At 42.1% G+C, this 20,825-nt stretch overlaps 1 protein-coding gene across 3 annotated transcripts in view; it reads right to left on the minus strand.

Annotated features, from left to right (window-relative positions):
* NTAN1 (N-terminal asparagine amidase) overlaps positions 1 to 20,825 on the minus strand; it is a 371,301-nt gene that overhangs the window by 265,799 nt on the left and 84,677 nt on the right. For all 3 annotated transcript variants that reach the window (XM_044089177.1, XM_044089175.1, XM_044089176.1), the window contains one exon: positions 18,618 to 18,671. In XM_044089177.1, the coding sequence (XP_043945112.1) occupies positions 18,618 to 18,671 (54 nt within the window). The remainder of the gene's footprint in view (positions 1 to 18,617; positions 18,672 to 20,825) is intronic.

The raw sequence follows: 20,825 nt of genomic DNA on the forward strand, positions 1-20,825 counted from the left end.
CCTCATTTTGGTAGCATGGAAGAAGAAACGTGCTGTCTTTGATGGGTTATACCAATTCAGTCATATGGCTGGATCTGGGCATGCATCCTGACTGCAGATAGTTACCACAAAGCTGTGTATGTGGCATGAATGCAGCTGTGTGCATGTTTACGGCCATCCTGAGGGCAGTCCATAAAGCAAAGTTGTGTGTGTGTGTGTGTGTGTGTGTGTGTGTGTGTGTGTGTGTGTGTGTGACAGAGAGGAGTGTTTCTTCGAGTATGACTGCATCTGTTAGGGACATTTTTGCAGCTGCCAGGATATGTTTGCATACATGCGTGTGTGAGAATGTCTGAGAATGTTGGTTAATGTGATGCATTCCTGGTGGGAGGAACACTAATGGGATCTGGTCTGACAGTTCGCTCCTTGATTCAAGGACATGGCAATTAGCCACTAATGAGGAGTTTTAGTGCAATTTTACCATGATTCTGCATCAGATATCACCATAGTGTTAACTGGCAGTTCCACATTGCCCAATTAGCACTGGTGGCGATAATCTTTGTGATCCTAGGGAAGGTTCACTTCTGACATGCACTACATACGTATAATGTCTTGAAAAGTCTGTGGATCCAGAATCCATTTAGGATCTAGAGTCATTTGTCTACTGACAAATGCTGCTAGCTGATTCTGCAGGTATGTTGATAGAGACAGACTGTGCTGAAAAAACTTTCTTAGTTATGACCAATGCCATTCTGTCTGAGTTCTAACTGTTCAATCACAAATTTTCAAATTTACACTTTGTCATAAGTCATATCACTCTAATTTAGGCACCTCAGGACTACTGTTTTGCAGATACCACCATGAGCTGTAGTGAGGAATTTATCCTGTACTCATCCTTGTGCAAATATAGTTAGTGAACATAAATACGGTAGCAGGGAGGGAAGGTTGATGTGGAGGATGCACTCTGCAAGAATACTTTTTTTGTAAGTGCAGGTGCATGTTAGATAAGCTATGTTTTCAAGCAGTCATACTCAAGGAATTGGTTTACAAATGATAGAGTCTCAACTGTTTACAGGGAAGCTAGGATGGAATGATCTAATGATACAACAAAACTGCCTAGAATTTTCTACTCTTTTAACGCCTGCCCCATTGCCTGCAAACAAACAAGCCTCCCCCACTTGAGCATGAGCCTATCGGTTCTCCTACACTGGGAATCCTCCACATGAGGGTGACAGCAGCCCAGACAGGTCATCATTTAGGGAGGCATGAGGGTGCTTTGTGCCCTTTGAGGAATCCTGGCAATAAGGGTGTACAGCACAGATCCTATTCTCTCGCTCCCCTGGGTGGGGGATGAGCAACCCATGTCACTACAGGAACCACTATGTCCACTCCAAAGTACTCTAGATGAGGGTTACTACATACATAGCTTGGTGGCTGAAAGCCCACTGTAGATCCATGTTGAATCATTGCTCCTCACATAAGGGATTATGGTATTGACAGTCCTGGTTCCCCTTCTTCCCACAAGACAGGGGCACTCTTCCACCCAGACCAGCTCCATCAGATGCCTGAACAAATAATCTAACTCAAGTAGCCTTGGCCGCATTCAGGGCTTTATCTCTCTATATCCATTGATCCAGCTAGTGCTTACTACATTCAGTAAATGAATATTTTTGGTTGATTCAAATACAAATATGGAATACCAGACTCCTTAATAACAATATAAAAGTTAACAAGGATCTTGGAGACTTTTAACCAAACAAATATTAAAAAAAGCCAAAAACTGTCACGGCTAAGAACTTTGGAGGACTTAGGAATGGCAATCTCTTTATACAAAATCTGCTTTTGCCTCTGGAAAAAAACTGTAAAGTTAGTGTATCCCACATATCAATCAATATAAATCATAAGAGGTAAAAACAAACCTTACAAAAAAAGAAATCAGCAAAATTCTAATTATCTCATCAATGGAAGACTAATAATGTATTATGATAATAAATGCTATTCATTTCTAGGAAGATCATTTTTAATAATGTTTAATAAACTGAAGATTAAGCTCATACAACTTATTTTCTAAACAGACACAAAGCAAAGAAAGATGCAAAGTTGAAGTTTAACTGGTTCTGAATATTGGAGGTACCATCTTTTCTATCTTCAGTATAATCTAAAAGCTGTAGCTTTTCAAATAAAGAGATGAACTTTAAGGTATCTTTCCATACATTCTCTAGACTTTTTTAAGAAAGCATGCTTGACCAATTAAGTACCTCAAATCATAACTCTGAACAATGCCATTCTCAAGTCACACCTAATAATATGCCTTTCTAATTTCCTCTGGAAGAATAAAGTACAGTTGTGTACACTTACCATAAATGTAGATGTTCTTCGTGCTTCACTGTTGCAGTCATTACATTTGGGTTATCTGCTAGCAGGTAGCCCTCAGTCGGCCTGATTAACAAAGTCTTTGGTCCTGTGTTAGCTGCTGTCCCTTCTTCCATGACGTCAGGTCGCCAGGGGTATACAAACATGCAGCCGACGCCATTACATCAGTTTTTCTTGCCCCAGATGTCAGGTGCCACACTAACGGGAAGCAATTAAATATAAAAGTACAAAGATATACCTCCAACAAAAAAAAAACAAATACACCAAAAAGGCTTTTAAGCATAGTAAAGGAGAGTAGAGGTATAGCCAAAAGTTAGGGGGCTGGAGGGAGGGTAACCAGGACTGCAACAATGAATACACTCAAACATCTACATTTATGGTAAGTGTACACAACTGTACTATGTTCTTCGTGTATCACTGTTGCAGTCATTACATTTGGGTAGATTCCCAAAGCTATGGTTGGGAGGAGGAATTTAGACAGCATTAGGACCAGCTATAAGGCCCTGCAAGACTGCAGTGGCAAAGCCAGCTCTGGATTTAGAGAAAATTGGCAAATGATAATGCTTGGTGAAAGTATGAGAAGACCAGGTAGCAGCTTCTAGAATGTCCCTGGTAGGGACACCTCTGAGAAAGGCTGTAGAGGTAGATGCAGCCCTGGTGGAGTGAGGTCTGATCCCCTGGAGGATAGGTTTTCCATGGTGCTTATAGCAGAAATTAATGCAATGGCCTATCCATTTAGACATAGTTTGCTTTGAAATAGCCTTCCCCTCTGCCCCTGCAGCAAATGCTACCAGCAGTTGTTCAGATTTCCTTTGAGGATTAGTCCTGTCCAAGTAGAATCTAAGTTGTCTGTGCACATCTAAGGAATGCACAGTATCCATTCCCCTTTGTTCTGTGGATTGGGAAAGAAGGTTGGCAAATGAATGGACTGATTAAGAGCCACACTGGATACCACCTTGGGTATGAAGGATGGATTGGTTCTGAGGGACACCCTGTCCGCATGAAAGATGATGAAAGGCTCCACTGCCATAAGGGCCTGTAATTCAGATACCCTTCTAGCTGAAGTGATTGCTAAAAGGAAAGCTGTTTTCCAAGAAAGAATTTTAAGTCTGCAGTAGCAGCTGGCTCGAAAGGAGGTAGATTGAGTTTCTCCAAAACAAAGTTAAGGTCCCAGGCTGGGGTTGGACCTCTCCTGGGTGGTCTCAAATTTTTGGCCCCTCTGAGGAACTGCTTGAGCAGTGGATGAGAGAAGAGGGGAGGTTCTGTGTTATAATGAGCTGATATGGCTGAGGCGTGGATATTAATGGAGAAAAAAGACAGGCCCTTGTGAAGCATCTCAGTTAAGTATTGTAAAATCTGAGGTAACTTGGGCCCTGCTGTGCTCATCCCTTTAGATTGGTTCCAGGCACAGAATCTTTTCCATTTTACAGCATAAGATTTTCTAGTACTAGGCCTCCTTGCCTCTAAAACGATATCCATCACAGATTTACTGAGGGATGGTAAAGGAGAGATTATGTAATTAGCCAGGCTGCAAGGTTCAGTGCTAGAAGATGAGGGTACAGAATCTGGTTGTCCTGCTGAGACAACAGGGAAAGAGTCTGAGGCAGGTGCCACGGGGGATAAACATGACACACTGTGCAGGAGGGAATACCAGTGTTGGCGCGGCCAGTCTGGAGCAATCAAAATAATTCTTGGTTTGTCCTGTTTGATTTTTAGTAGTACTTTGGAGAGCAGAGGGGGGAAGGCATAGACTGATAGGTTTTCCAGCTGAAGGACAGAGCATCCACTTTCCAGTCTTGTTTGTGGGGAGTCCTTGTGCAAAATATGTCGAACTGGTAGTTCTGGGGAGAGGCAAAAAGGTCTATATCTGGGCTCCCCCATTTGCTTGTCAACATGTTGAAAACCCTCGGTTCCAGTTTCCACTCGTGTGGGTCCATGAGTTTTCTGCTTAGTCCGTCTGCCAGTGTATTTAATTTTCCTGGCAGGAATTGAGTTTGTAGGTGCACTTGGTAGCTCAAGGCTGTGTTCCACAATGCCATGGCTAGTCTGTAGAGGGGGTAAGAAATGTGTACCCCCCCCCGCTTGTTTATGTACCACATAACAGTGGTGTTGTCCATCTTTACCATTAGTTGTCCTGGAAGAATGCAGTCCTTGAAGGCTGTCAGAGCATTCTGTACAGCTAACTTTTGAATGATATGCAGGTGCATTTGACTTGGGTTCCATTTGCCCTGAATGCACTTCCCTGCCAGGTGAGCCCCCCATGCATAGTCTGATGTGTCTGTTAGGGTTTGGGCGGCAGGGGGTGGTGTGAAAGGTAGTCCCTTGTTTTGGTGGCAGGCCTCTGCCCAGAACTCTAGGCATAGGCAAGGTATGATAGGAATCATTGCTTGTAGGTCCTGAGAATGTTGACACCATAGGCTTTTTAGATACCACTGTAGTTTCCTCATATGCAGTCTTGCATATGGAATTAGAAGAATGCAGGAGACCATGAACCCCAAGGCTTGCAGTATTTGTCTTGCAGACAGCAGGGTTTTTGTGGCCACTTGTTTGAAGTAGGTTGTCAAATGAATTTGTTTCTCTGGCGTGAAGTAAGCCATCTGGGAAGTTGTATTCAAGCTTGCTCCCAGAAATATAATTGGTTGACAGGGTACCAGGTGTGACTTCTTTTCATTTATGGTGTACCCCAGACAAGTTAGAACCCTTTGTACAAAGGCCAGATGATTCAAAAGTATGTCCTGGCTTTCTGCTTGAATTAGACAATCGTCCAGGTATGGGTATATTTGAATATTTCTTTGCCTGCAAAATGCAATAACTGGAGCTAGGCACTTTGTGAATACCCTGGGCGCAGTAGATAAGCCAAAGAGCAGTGCAGAGAATGAATAGTGCGTGTAGCCTACTTTGAAGTGTAGGTATCTTCTGCAAGATTCCCTGACTGGGATGTGCAGGTATGCTTCTTTTAAATCTAGTGTTGCCAACCAGGCATTTTTGCCTAACATAGGAAGTAATTGGTGAAGAGTCAGCATCTTGAATTTTGGAATCTCCAAAAAGGTATTTAGTGTAGACAGGTCCAGGATAGGATGTCATAAAGTGTCTTTTCTGGGTACCAGGAAAAGTCTCGAGCAGAAACCTTGCCTCTTTTCCTCTTTTGGTACCAGCTGAATAGCCCCCATGCTTAAGAGAAAAAGTACTAGTTTTTGGGCCTCTGCCCACTGATTAGGGGGTAGGTCTGGCCACCCTCTTGGTGTTGGCAACATGTGGAAGTGAAATCTGTATCCCTGGGACACTACATTTAAAACACATTTGTCCTGGGTAATGAGTTCCCAATTCTTTGCATGAAGAGCAATCTTTCCCCCAAAGGGGCAGTCAGTTGATAAGTGCTTGGAAATTTTAAAAAGGAAGTCACTGAGACAGTTTACCATAGGGGGGAGTCTTATTATTCCCAGATTTGGAAGTGGAGGCCCCCCACTGCTTAGTCCTGTGTGTCCCCTGGGACTGAAACCTGGGGTTTTTGCTGCGTCTGGGTTTGGCTTTGGCATGAGAAGACCTGGAAGGGGCTAGAAAGGACCAATTCGTAGAGGGCTAGTGCCTACTAAATCTAGGAGGCTGAACTTGTAAGAAATCTTTAACAGTTTGCATAGATTTAGCTTTTATCTTCCATCTTTTTAAGAACTTCCTCAGCCTTGCTGCCAGACAGGCGGTCCTGATTTAAGGGAGCATCCAACAATTTAGCTTTAACATGATCGAGCAAAGATTTCTCCTTAAACCAAGCATGCCTTCTGAGCACAGATCCAGTAACAGCAGCCTTGCAAGAGGCCTCTAATGAATCAAAACCACATTGCAAAGTGTGTTTTCCAACTTGTTCAGCAGAATGCATTCAATCTTGTAATTCTTTATTTTCCACACAGTCAGGAATCAACATCATTTTCTGTTTAAGCAGTCTAAACATGTTGCTGATACTTTTAACATATGAAACTGGCAGTTTAAATCCCTAATGGCCAGGTTTGCAGAAGTGTAAACCTTCTTACCCCATCTATCCAGCGCCTTGGAGTCTCTATCAGAAGGGGTAGGATTTTTAGCAGTAGAAGACTTAATGCCCTTGGGCCCCTGTGAAATAGTCTCTGGATCTGCAATAGGATTTTTAAAAAGGAACTTGTGGGACTCAGGGACCCTGTAGTATCTGTCAGGTTTTCTGGGAGCAGGAGGCAAGGAATCAGGGGCTAAACTAGACTCCGAAAAAGCATCAACAACAATGTCTAATACAGGAGTAATAGCTGAAGGCCTATGCTGAGGTAGGAGTAAGAAATCTCCAAGCCTCTTTTTTGAATCAGAAAAATCCTGGCTTTCCCAATGGAAATGCTCCCTTAGAGTATGTAAGGTTTCCCCCAAAAGAAAAATCCTCGGGAGGGGAAGCAGAGGGAATGGAGTCCTCTGCATCAGAATCTTCATAAGTAGAAAAGGGCAAATCCAGATCATTAGAAGAATCAGAAAAAAACAGAATCCTGGTCAGAAGATTCATAATCAACTTCAGTCCTAGGCTTCTTAGAAGGGGGGGGGGGTGGCTACCCCTGATTAGAGTTATTAGATCTTCAGCCATTCTTATCATTTGTTTTTTAGGCATAGAGGCCTGAGCATGTGGCCTGGGCATCGGTTTTTTAGGCATGGTTTGAGATTTAGGCCTATGTAAAGAAGGAGATGTCTGTTTAATATGCAAGTCTGTAGGCCTGAATACACCCTCAGAAGCCGGTGCCTGCACAGCGGCTCCGGACATATCCAAGGTAGAGACATCCGCGGGTTCCATAGTTGAAGCATCTCATGGCATACCGGACTCCGAATGGGTCTCAGTAGAGGCCTGCGAATCAGAAGTATCAGGTATCAGGGGCTGTGAAAGCGCCTCACTGAGTACCGGCGAACAGGCGACTGGCTTAGGAGAAGTGTCGTCGGCAGTTTTGGACCTCGGCGGCCTATCTCAGTCTTTATCTTTGCTTTTTTTCAGAAGCCCGGTAGTCAGATGGCTAACCGACAACATTTCTGGATAATTAAACAGAGAACCGAAATATTTAGAGGCGAAAATATACCGACGACGGATAGTGCACTGATAAATAAAGCACAAAACCGACAGCAAGGTAAGTCGTGGTCAGAGCCTAGGCAAGGAATACAGTACGAATGAAAATCTTTATAAGGTATTTGCTTTCCACAAGTAATGCAATTATTAACTTTTACTGACATTGGTAGGGAGCAAGAAAAAGTTTCCCCAATGGGGTACTTGGCTTTAGTTGAAGACTTCAGTTCTGAAACTCTAAAACGAAAATTTCAGGAGTCGGCCGACAGGCACTTGTGAACCGCTTCTGCTTCGGTCACTGCACAGCAAGAAAGACTGATGTAATGGCGTCGGCTGCGTGTTTTATACCCCTGACGACCTGATGTCATGGAAGAAGGGACAGCAACCGACGCAGGACCCAAGACTTTTTTAATCAGGCCGACTGAGGACTACCTGCACGCAGATAACCCAAATGTAATGACTGCAACAGTGAAACACGAAGAACATCCAGGTTATCATTAAAAAAAAAAAAGCAGACATCTCAGAGACTTCCAATAAGTTAGGATTCAGTTTTCAAAAAGAAACGGTCTTTGGACTAAAATTAATATTTAAAAATAAAGTGCAGTGTGTTCAGAAGAAACTCTAGCATGCGATGAAACTTTACCAAAATAACCAAGGAGAAGAAAAGAGAGGAAAAAAGATCAGTACAGAACCAGGACTTATAAACTCCAGAAAATTTGAATTTGTCATTAAAAGGATAAAGATCTTATGTAAGAATTTTTGACGTTTGCATTAAGACATCAATCACATCTGTAGACATTAACAAAGAGGTAGAGGGACTAACTTTCCTCTAACCAGATCAGCCATTGTGATATAATCACATGCCAATGCAATAAAATAATTCTGAAAATGGAATAATAATAGGCATAAGGAAATAAAACTAATTATCTGAGGGCATGAATATATTCAAAAGTAATATATTACATCTAAAATAAGGGAAATAAAAAAAAGTTATGTACACACCATAACTATGCATCTATGTTGTCCATTTTCATTCTTCAACAACTGGGTCTGGGATCCAACTCAGCCACTTTCTCTACATTCTAGAATCTGACTCTTGAGCTCCTCCCTTTTCCCATAATGCCCCTAACCAATGAATTACCTCAGATCGAGTTTGCTGCTATTATACAACCTTCCAAATATAAAACATATCATAATACAACAGAAAATTGGAATACTAACAGAACAGGGGCTCAAGCAGGAACTGTCGTTCCTAATAAAAAAGTTCATCAGGTCATCCCCAAAGACATGGACTGGGGGAAGTTGAGAAAGAATGAAAATGGACAACACAGAAGCAAAGTTATGGTCATTGCATAACTTTTAATATCTGATGTTGTCATTTTCATTAATTCCTCGACAAGTGTCCCAGCTACAGTAACCTTGGCTGGCTCTCATGGAAGGATGTAACAGCAGAAAGAAATGCAGCCCTATTTCTGGAGATGATATCCAACTTGCAATGAATAAAGGTATGAGCATTAGACCACATGGCAGCTACACAAATATCATTAATAGCTTTACCCCAAAAGGCAGCTGACGTAGCCATAGACCTAGTTGAATGTGCTTTTGGTTGACTTTGGCAAGGTCAAACCTCTTGAAGAATAAACTTGAGCAATATGATCTGTGATCCATTTTGCTAATGAAATTTTTGAAAGTGGTTTTCCCAATTTGTTCTTGGCAAATGAAACAAATAATTGTTCAGTTTGTCTAATTTTTTTCGTCCTATGACAACAGAAACAAAGTTGCCTATGTACATCTAGGTGAAGCATGTATTCTCCTTTATTGTCAATATTAGGAAAGAAAACTGGCAAAATGATGAGTTGATTGACTTTTGTTTCTGATGCAACTTTAGGTAGAAAGGACGGATTACTATGTAATGTAACCTTATCTTTATGGAAAAATCAAGTAAAATGGTTTTGAAGAGAGTGCTTGGAGTTCAGAGACTTGCCTCACAGAAGTTATAGCTACAAGAAAGTCGGTTTCCAAGAAAGAAATCTGAGATCTGCTTTAGCAGATGGCTCAAAGGGTAATTGTGCTAAACTTTGGAATATAACAGTAACATCCCAAGGTGGAGTTAGATCCTTTGTTGGGGGTCTAAGTCAAAGTACTTTTAATAAATGCTTTCTATAACCTGCATGAATCTAAGAGGAAAGCATTATCTCCAATGTGGAAGTTAGAGATGGCTGCCTGCTGAACTTTGATGGTGGAGAAACTTGCCCCACCTTGAAAAATAGACACAAGAAATTCTAAAACAGCAGGGAATGGAGCGGTTAAAGTATCCGACTAAGAAAATCTTTTCCATTTACTTACATTTTTCTAGTAGAGGGCGTCTGAGATGAAAATCAAATTTGGTGAACAGGAGAGGAAAGCATGGAATGTCCAACCATCATTGGAACTGGAGAAACTGCGCAGTCAGCCTGAGGCCTGCAATGTCTGGATGGGTCAGACCTGAAGGATGTGAAAGGAGGTCTGGACTGGAGTCCAGTGTCCAAAGAAGACAGTAGATTAGACCATAGGAAGGGGAACCACACTTGCCAAGGCCAAAACAGGGCAATGAGGATTACCTTGATCTTCAACCAGAATGCCTTCTGAAGGAATATGGGGATAAGAGGTAGTGGAGGATAAGCATAAAACAGACCAGAGAGCCAAATGTCACCTAGATCATCTCCTGCCAAATGTCCTGGAGGGAAAATTAGGGCAAAGAACCTGCTGCACTTGTTAAGGAGAGAAAAGCAAGGTTGACCCCATTGACTGAAAATCATATTTGCCACTGATTGGTAGAGACACCAGTTGTGCGGCATCAGGATAGGTCTGCTGAGCCTGAACGCTTGAATGCTGGATTTCCCCAGAATGTGCATTGCTACAAAAAAGCAGTTGGAGATGATCACCCACTACCAAACTCTGACTGCTTTACAGCAAAGCGGGTAAGATCTAGTCCCCTCTTCTTTGTTGATGTACCAAACTACTGACCTATCATCCATTTGGATAGCAATTGTCCCTAGAGAGAGAGTTCTGAAAAGCCTGCAACACTAAAAGGACCACTTTCATCTCCAAGTCATTTACATGCAATTTGATCTCTTCTGGGGACCACGTGGCTTGAACAGTCCATCCCAAAAAATGCCACCCCCACCTTAAATGGGAGGAGTCTGTGGTCAACATAGTGTTTGAGGGAGGAAGGATAAAGGGCCATCCTTGACAAATCTCATCGTACTGAATCCATCACAGTAGGGATTCCTTGCAAACCCGAGAAAACTTTACAGGATGTTGCAAGGGTTGATGAAGAAAGGACCACTGTACTGCCAGAGTTCACTGGAGGCTTCTGATATGAAGACGAGTGGTAGGAATTAAGGCAACTGCAGCAGCCATTGACCCTAGGACTTTGAGAATCAGTTTTGCTGAGGGAGAGGAGTGAGAAAGAACCTGTCTGAAGTGTAACTTCAAGGTAAGAATTTTGTTTTGTGTCAAGATAGAAAGATGATTGACTGTATCTAGACGAGCACCTATCAACTCAATGACTTGAACTGGTTGGAGTTGGGAATTTGAAAGACTGATGGTGATTTCTAGAGACTGGGACAACTGCAGCAAGTAATCCCTACCTTTTTCTATGAGGTGCCTGGTTGATGCACTGAGAAACCAGTCGTCTAAATAAGGAAACACCCTGAATCCATGCAGTCTTAGAAGGGCTGCTAAAACTGTTATGCATTCAAACACCCTGGAGGACGTGGTAAGAACAAAGGGCAGGGCTCTGAACTGATAATGGCTGGCTCCCAGCCAGAAGCATAGGTGTCTTCTGGAGCATCCGTTCATTTTGATGTGACAGTATGCATCCTGAAGATCTATAGAGCTCATCTAGTTGTCCTTCTGTAACAGAAGCAGAGTGGTCAGAACCGTAACCATCTAGAACTTGGAATTTTTTACAAATTGGTTCAGATAACTGAGATCCAGGATAGGTCTTAGGTCCCCGGCTTTCTATGGCACTAAAAAGAATCTCGAGTAAAATCCACACCTTTGTTTTTCTAGTGGGACCTCTTGGATGACTCCAGCAGCTTTTGAATTTTCAGAGCTGCTGACTCCCACTCACTGGGTGGAACACTTAGGAGACATTTTCTTTTCATAGAGGGAACCTGTAAAAAGGGAATGAAATATCCTCTGGATACAATGCACCCATGTGTCTTTTGTGATGGCTGACCAGGCTTTTGGGTGCAAAGGCAAGTGTCCTATGACTGTCTCCAGAGAAGAACAGTCAGACAATCCTTCAGGAGCATTGAAAGGGTCTGTTCAAGAAGGAATCTTGGAACTCTTGATTTTGTGGACCCCTTCTGCCAAGTGGGAGGTGTCTTCCATTGTTGTTATTTCCTCCTCTACCTCTGGAAGAGAAATCTCAGCATGATTCTTGAAAAGGTCCTTGAACTTTTTGGAGCCAGATCTTCTTACCAGAGTGTTGATCCCTAGAGAAAGGTCTCTGTGGGGTAGAGAAATTGAGTCCCACAGCAGACGAGCTTGCTCACTGCCGGAAAGTGTCTTTTTAACGGTGGGCCCAAACAGAGAAGATCCATCAAAGGCAGCATTGATTGATGAATGATGCTTTAAAGGACTCCATAAAGCACATAATCGCATTCAGGCATGTCTCCTAATGGCTATGCCTGATCCCGCGGCCCATGAGGAACCTTCAGCAGCATGAGATGAACCCCATGGACGCGTTCACTATAGATTGTTGGGTGGACAATCATGACATGGGCTCAGGGGTAGAATTAGAGAGTTCCTTAATTAAGTCTCTCTGTAATCTACTGAAATGTGCTGGGTAGTTCAGTGACCATAAGGCAAAGGTCACAGCGGCATAAACTTTCTTCCAGTACCTGTCCAACACCCTAGATTCTCTATTAGTGGGATGGACAGAGGGGCTCCTTTTTCGTCGCTGCCACAACAACCATGGCATCTACGGGGATTCCCTTACCCCAAAATTGTCTGCCTGTAGGTACTCCAAGAATTTTATCGAGATGCCTGGGAATCAGTTCTATTGTGTCTGGTTCCTTCCCTGCCTGGCGGGAGACAAGATCCATAAACTCATCCACCAGGGGAGTACCCAAGATGTAGATGTGCCAAAACCAAAGGCTTCTAGGAATGCCAACTCCTCTTGGGAAGGGCTTTTAGAGGACAGACCACTTTTTTGGCATAGGATTTCTACAATGTTTCCAATGGATACAGCTTCTGGTGGAGATCTCAGGGACCCTTCCCCTTCATTGAAATCAGAGTCTTCAGTCAAAGATCCCTGACGTGAATCTTACTGCCTCCTCTTGTACAATCTCTTCCAAGGAACTCCTTCAGTGGGATGCTCTGGAGAGGTATCGGAAGAAGCATGAAGTTGAACAGGAACTGCCTGGATTCTCTTATGGGCTAGCTGTCCCTGTGGAGCAGGGTGACATGGCTAAGTGCTCAAATCCAATGGAGGAACGGGGATAGGATCTGAGGAGGTGAGAGATGAAGAAGCTCTCAGATGGAAGAAAGCTCTCTCCACTACCTTAAAGGCTGAGTGGTCAGGAGAAGCAGAAACCAATCTCACTGGAGCCGAAGTTCTCGGCTCAGCTGATTTTCCACCTCTTCCCGGTCTCCTGTCTGAGGAAGGAGTCAGACCTGAGCTGTCCAGCTCCAAGGCTCCAAGGGGAAGCAACGGCTCTGAAAACCTGGGAGTCAATGTCATTCCCCCAGATCCAGCAATGACGCTTCGACTCGAAGACTTGTCCTGCTCAGTGGGGATTGGTGCCGAACAGGTCAGGGAAACAGAGTTGAAGAAGAAATCTTCAGATATGACATTTTGAATCTTGGGACCGTCGGATCCAATGGCTCCAAAACTGCAAGTTGGATTGAAGAAGGAATCACAATCAGGTACGATGGTGGTTGAAGGCTCACGGATCCGATGAGAGACAGAGACAGTAAAACCTCCATTTGGATCTGTGCTCTAAGGAATTTTCTCATCATCCTGTCCACATCTGCCTCAGAAAGACTTAGGGAGGACCTGATCAAGGAAGAGGTGAAGGGAGGACAAGATTACATCCTAGGAGTGTCCTGTGAAAAGGAAGATCTGCGCCTAGGAGACAATGGCTCCATAAAAAAAATGGGGACTCCGGATCAGAGGGGATTTAGAGACTATGATGGCTGGGTCCAAGGGTGTCAGATCCAACACTTTAACTCTAGGAGGTGGCTCCAAGACTGAAGTGCTTTCCTGGGCTCTGAAGATTTCTGCTTCTTGGAGGGGGGTTGAACCCCATGACATAGAAGCTGTGGAAGAAAAAGAAGCAGGCAAAAGGCACTTCAAGACCAACTTATTAGATCTGTCACTGACAGCCCTCAAGTTAAATCCAGAACAAATTTTTTGCAAGGCACTTCTAAATGGGAAGGCCTAAACAATAAATGCACTCGCACTCCAGGTAGGCATCAGAATTAAGTATCCTATGCCCACAGGAAGTGCAGTTTTTAAACCTGGTAGGCTTTTCAGCCTTACCAACAACAACTTCAAAAGTAATACCAAATACAAATAAATATAAATATATATATATATATTTTTTTAAACAGGTAGAAGGAAACCAACAATGGTAACAAAGATTACCTTAGAAAGAAAGGAAAGGCCAATACCAAATATGGTAAAAGGAAATACCCTTGAAAAAGGATATGAAAAACGATCAGAAGGAGCAAAGAGAGGAAGGGTTATCTAAAGAAATAATTTACTAAGGAGAAAAACAGATAAACTCTATTTTTTTACTCACAAAACCTATCAAAGACACCCCGAGCTAGAGAGAATGCAATCCTGACAGAATTGTTAGAGCGGCAAACGAGATCTGAGGTAATTCAGTGGTTTAGGGGCATTATGGGTAAAGGGAGCAGCTCAAGAGTCAGATCCTAGAATCTAGAGAAAGTGGACAAGTTGGATCAGTAACCCATTCGTTATGGAACGAATGAAGTGGCAACATTAGATCAATTATATTTCCTGGAATCAAAATAGGAATTAAGGCTAGAATATGGGGAAAACAAAGTTGTAAGGAAGATATCATCACCAATATTTTTGTCTTACAGAGACCTTTCTTGTTAAAACAAGGTGCCCTGCAAAGAAAGACTGCTATAGTGAGCTCCTCAAGCATAGCCTGACAAGTACTTTGTCAGCTGATATGGTTTTGTTGGAGGAAGTACAGGCATCTCTATGGACAAGCTGACTAGATTTGAAATCACAGAAATTCCATATTTTCTGAGAATAGCAGGGAAATCACTGCTACTAGAGAATTTGATGGCTTACACTATTTTTTCTGAGATTACAGTGGTGTCTTTTCATGTGTAGCCTGCAACAGCAATGAAGAGGATAAGACGACATACAGCTCACAGTCTAAATAACACTTTGCTGTAATGGTCTGCTGTTGTAAGAAATGAGTACATTCTGAATTTCTAAATCATTCTCCAGAAATAGGGAGACTTTCAACTGGACCAAGTCTACGACAGTCCTCAGAAAGACAACTGAAGCAGCAGAGGTCAGGCATGACTTACCAGAATTTACAGTGATGTCCAAGGGCTAAATCAATGGGGTTGCAGCTAATCTTACTTGGACAGTACTACAATCAGGCAACAGTCCAGGTACAGAAAGGGCCCACCCGAGTTGTTCAAACACTGGAGACTAAACATCTGATAAATGCTCTGGGCATATGAACAGTCAAAATGGTAGGGTTGCAAATTAAAAATAATGACAAGCTATGTGAAACCTGAGGTGCTGACTGTGAGATCGTCTTTGGAATAAGCAGAGAAACATCTATACCTAGTGTTGTCATGTAAAAAAAACTTGTTCTACAGTGGTAAAAGTGTTCCTAGTGTTACAACCTTAAATTTGCTAATCTTTACAAATGATTTAGCTCTGGAAATGTAGTACTTACCTTAGACTGCTGTCTTTTTCAGGGACCACAATCAGCCTGGACTAGAATCCTGTCCTCTTAAGAGCATATGGCACTCACTTTACTGCCTTCTTTAACAGCAAATAATCCTTCAACAGCAAAGCCAAAGTTAGTTGAAGTGACAGGATGCGAAGAATGAGATGTGTGTGCTATTTCTGTAGGAAGGCTATGGTATAACCTTGAGCTATTTTTTGCAAAAATCATTTGTCTGCAGTACTTCATTCCTACCCCTTAGGCAGGTGAGGATTATTTTACCTGCCATGGGTACTTTTGGCTATGGAAGGGGGGGGGGGACTGCAACGCAAAGTATTTTTGAAAACCTTTGTTGCTAGTTTCCTTCCTCACTTCCTGACCCTTGTGCAGATAAGGGCAGTCTTCCTTTGTAATGTCTCTCTACACATGAGGTTGTTGGGACAGAGGTACCCTTCCTATAAAATGGCCGTTTGTCTGTAACATAATTTCACTGAAATTGAGGAATGGGGGCATAGTAGAGCATATTAATAGACAATTATTTCTTTCCTTTTTTCTCTAGGTCATTTATAATGCCTCCAGCAGGCTGACCAAAATGCGTTCCCGAAGGGACTGTAGTATGAAGTCGCTGGCATTTCATGTCTTCTAGATACGTTTCAGAAAGGATTCAGGTATGTCTTCTCACTACTCCACCTGACACTACCAAGCAGGAAGTAACATCTGCTACATCATGTTACTAAAGGTATGGTCACGACTTCTGCTAGACAGAGCAGTTAGCTTTTTCAGACTGCGTTTGTCATCTGGTTCTAGAAAGTGTTCAACAAACTCCTGTATTTCACCAAAGAAGGAACTTTGTTATATGACCACATAGGTCATGTAACCTAATGCTCTTATGACCAAATTACTGGATGCCTACCCTTTCTTATAAATGTATTCACCAAATGTAACTCTCTATAAAAACACTCTGCCTTTCTAGAGTGTACTGTGGAGGACAGACAGATGGCGGAAGCTTCAGACATCTGATTATTATGCAAATCTTGTCTAGATAACAGTGGCTTTTGTGTACTGATGTCTAGGTGCTGACTTCTAGCCTTTGTAACATCCTGAAATGTTTGAAATGGAGAAAAAATAGCCCATTTGACTTTGGGAAATGTATGATTTTATGTACCTTCCTCAACTGTTGCCTAGTTAAAGTACAAAGCTGCACAGATGACTGTCTAAGCAAAGATGATATCCTCAGGAGAGGCAAAAAGACTGGGTATGGTGGGGATCTAATCTCACCAAGGTAAAATTCTTCTACTTTACTGCAGGATAAAAGGAAGAGCTATTTCCTTTTACACTAAGAAGCGTTCATCAACAGAGGTGACGGCTTGCAATTATTAATGTGAAATGAATATAAATGATAGTCCAACAGTCAACCAATGCAGGTCCTGTCTATTAAAGAGTGGACTTTTAAATAATTTTGCAATATTTACAGTAAAATAAAGTGTAATTAGTGAAGGGGGGCGAAATCACTGATGTGTTTGTAGAAGACCACATACAGGTCTAACAGGAGTTGCTTTAGGCTCATCAACTATAATACACCAAGCATTAGCCATATCTTGGCTCTAAGGATGGCATCAACTCTGGTACTAATTTATTTTTCTACTTTTACCACAGGAGTTAGAGATTGTTCCTTGACTACTTTTTGTTAACTGGCTTAGAGATATCTGCTTTGGAAAACATCAGAGTGACAATATCCTCCTCTGTACAGTGGCAGGAGGCTTACAGTTATCGCTGGTTTCTGCAACTGCTTTAGGTTTGTCTGCCTTTTCGGATTATTTCCTCTTCCATCCTCTCTCTCATTATCTATGTACACTTGTAACTTTTTTAATGTTTTCCAGCAGAGTTTAAGCATTCCTTGGTTAGGCAAGAAGAAAGTGCTTTTAATCTTCAAACTGTCTTAATCTAGTCGCTTTTTATAAATATAAAACAAATGTCACAAGAGTTATGTTCAGACCCTACACCAAGTCTGGTAAGAATACTCGTTGACTGTTTTAGTGGAAAAAGATAAAACCATTTCACTCAAAGCCCAGAGTAAGATTTTTCACACAGTTCAACTACTTTCATAAAAAATTAGGAGTGTAGAAGGTGCTTCATAACACAATTTCTCCTGCAGTGAAACTGAGGGAATACTGGTACACAGAAAGGGGAAAAACTGAAGAAAGCAAATGACCATGCAGACTACACAGCAGAGTCCATCACTACCTGCATATCTCACACTACCTGCATACCATCCTCCTGAGACAAGGCTCCATGCAAGTAAATACCAAGAGTTTGGAAAATCCATCAGGGACAAGACAGAAGGCGTATAAAACCAAAATGTTACAACTTTCTAATACACCAATACTACTAAAATATACACAGTTTTCAGTATACCATGCTATGAGAGAGCTAGGTGCATAAGTATACTTTCCCCTTCCTGAACTTCTGGAGGTGCAGGGCTGTTCACTACTTTTTTCTGTTTTTTAATACCATTTCATTTTTCTTAATTTTTCTTGAAATGATTTTCTCTGTTCTTGACAGATGTCTTCTGCAGCACAGCCCTGATCTTTTGGGATCCAGCCTGTACAGCATTATTTAAATGTTTTTTTTTTTTAGTTCAATGAATTAAATTTCTAAGAAGGTTGTGATGTTTAAAGACACAGTAATATGGTACGATTAGCTAAAAAACAAATGTATGCAATATTGCCTTTTTGATAGAATAATACTCGACAAATGAAGTATTATAAAAAGGAGTGGAATGACATCTGAAAGCAAGATGCATAATAAATAACTACAGAAATAAAATGCAATTGAGAAGTTACAAACTTCTGGTTATGTTAAGTCAGGAGAAGAAATTGACTGCTTAAGGCATGCATTAAATGCCCAGCTTCTGCGGTGCATTAAATGCCCAGTTTCTGTGCATTAAATGCCCAGTTTCTGCGGTGCATTAAATGCCCAGTATCTGCGACGCATTAAATGCCCAGTTTCTGCAGCGCATTAAATGCCCAGTTTCTGCAGTAAGCTAAACTAGTGGAAAGCAAAGTTCAATGTAAAGGAAAAATTACCAATAAACTACTGTAACAGCAAATCATAAAAATGTATTTTAACAAATAAAACAGCACTAAAGTTGCAAGAAAAAGACTGCTACTAGAAGCAACTGCACAAAACATCTTCATAAAGACTTGTGATAAAAAATTTCATAAACAGCATTTACTTGTTTTCTAAGGTAATATGGAAAAAAATGATCACACCTGTTACACAGAAAGTCTTCAAATGGACATCTTCTTGCTGCTTGCCAAATGCTTCTGTAACAAAATACATCAAAATCAAATTCAGAGTTTATCCTTTCCCACAGTTCTAGTCTATGGTCCAACAGAAGTTATACTCTTCAGTTACATCCTTATCAAACGATACAGCAACTTCTTCCACAGAACCAATCCCCCCAACCTCTGCAAAGGCCATAATGACATTGAGTTAGCCAGATAACGTCCATAATGCAGATACATTACACATAGTGCCATCACTCTTCCGAGCAGTCACTGCTTCCCCTTTGCTTACATTTATTCAGTAAGGCTAAACAGCCTCAGTGGTGATAATGGAGAACACTGGACTGAGCATAACTTGTGTCTATGAATACGAACTTGAGTTATGCTCAGTCTGCTGTTTTTCACTATCGCCAACATGTGCAGGGGTGCAGTAAATAAGCATAGACCAAATGCAGGGCCTTTACTGAAATGCAAAGCGATTCAAAACAATTACTGTACTAAGTAGAGCAGTCGTTTGCTCCGAAACATACCTCTCAACCTCACAGTGCAAGAAGTCTGGACAAAGCCTAAATTAATAGGGTGACAAAGGCCCAAGAATAGGGACAGGTTTTAAATACTGCTCCTATAAACTTAGAAAGTTGCTGTTGCATATATATTTTCTGAAGGATATGAATTCTGAAACTCAAATGAGGAACAGACCAAATATATGAGGCAAAAATTTGAACATTCTGCAAAAGTCTGGATAGTTGACAGATTTGTTCTGAAGTATGTCATATCTGTGTATTTTTTTTTTTGGTTTATAGTTGAGCCACTTAGTACAGGACAGTACCAATTTCAACAAATTTACTGAAAAGGCTGTATGGAACATTTGCGTAATTTGATTCTAAACGACAAAAAATACACTGAACCCACAGACATCGCCAATATCCTGGCAGACAGGTTCAGTGCAAACTTCTCCACCCCACATTTATGGTAGGTACAAAACTGTACTATGTCCTTCAAGGATGCATCTGCAGTCATGCTGTCCAGATAGTAGCATAGTTGTCTGTGTACATCCAAGGTGTGCAAAGTTTTCCCTGCTTGTTTGTACCACATGACCATGACCGTGGTGTTGTTATCAGCAGATGTCCAGATGTCCTTGCTGGAGAATGCCTCGACTCCTCGATTGCATGCTTCACATCTGCATCTTTTTGTTTTATGCAAGTAGTTAGCTGGCCTTGAGACCACAGGCCTTGGATACATGTCCTCCTCTCCATGGCTCCCCCATCCTAGGTGAGGGTCCGTGGTGATGGTCTTATTCTTGGCACTGTATCATATGGAATTGACAGTTTAATGCCCTGGCAGAAAGAGTAGCAGATAAACCTTTTTTTACCATCTCTCTAATACAGGATATGTGACCACAGAATGGCGTACAGCAACAGTGGTCCCACTCCACAAAGGTGGAGCCTCTACGGACCCTGGAAACTATCGCCCCATAAGCCTGACTAGCTTAGTCTGCAATGCTATGGAGAGGATCATCATGGAGCTCATAAACAAAGACAATGGGGACCTACAGACACTAGATCCTACCCAGTTCGGCTTTGTCAAGGGCAGATCCTGCCTTTTGAACCTGGTTGACTTCTTCGAAACAGTCACCAAAGCCATACATAAAGGGAAGGTAGTCCACAAAGCCTATCTGGACCTTGCAAAGGCATTTGACACAATACCCCATTCGGGCATCATAGATAAGCTATCCAGCTTAAATATAAACCCTATGTCACAAGATGGGTCGCAAACTGGCTCAAAGACAGAACCCACAGAGTGAGAGTTGCTGGAGCCATGTCAGATTCGAAACCGGTCACAAGTGGTGTCCCGCAGGGTTCTATCCTGGGACCACTCTTGTTCGGTATATACTTTTCCGAGGTACAGGCAAACGTGGGAGGACTATGGCTCACCAAGTTCGCAGATGACTGCAAACTGGGCGCCATAATCAACTCTCCAGCTGACACAAACATCCTTCAAAAAGGTCTCAGAGAGACAGATAACTGGTGCCAACGCCATGGTTTAAAGCTAAATGCCAAAAAATGTACAGTCATACCCTTTGGCAAAAACAATGTGCCCACAAATTACCACATAGGCGGAAACCCATTAAGTACAGAGAAAGTTATTAGGGACCTGGGGACCCAAGTTGATCGCAATCTCTCCTTTGAAAAC

The sequence above is a fragment of the Protopterus annectens genome, chromosome 12.part0 (genome assembly GCF_019279795.1).
Source record: "Protopterus annectens isolate FY-2018-M chromosome 12.part0, PAN1.0, whole genome shotgun sequence".
Taxonomy (NCBI): domain Eukaryota; kingdom Metazoa; phylum Chordata; order Ceratodontiformes; family Protopteridae; genus Protopterus; species Protopterus annectens.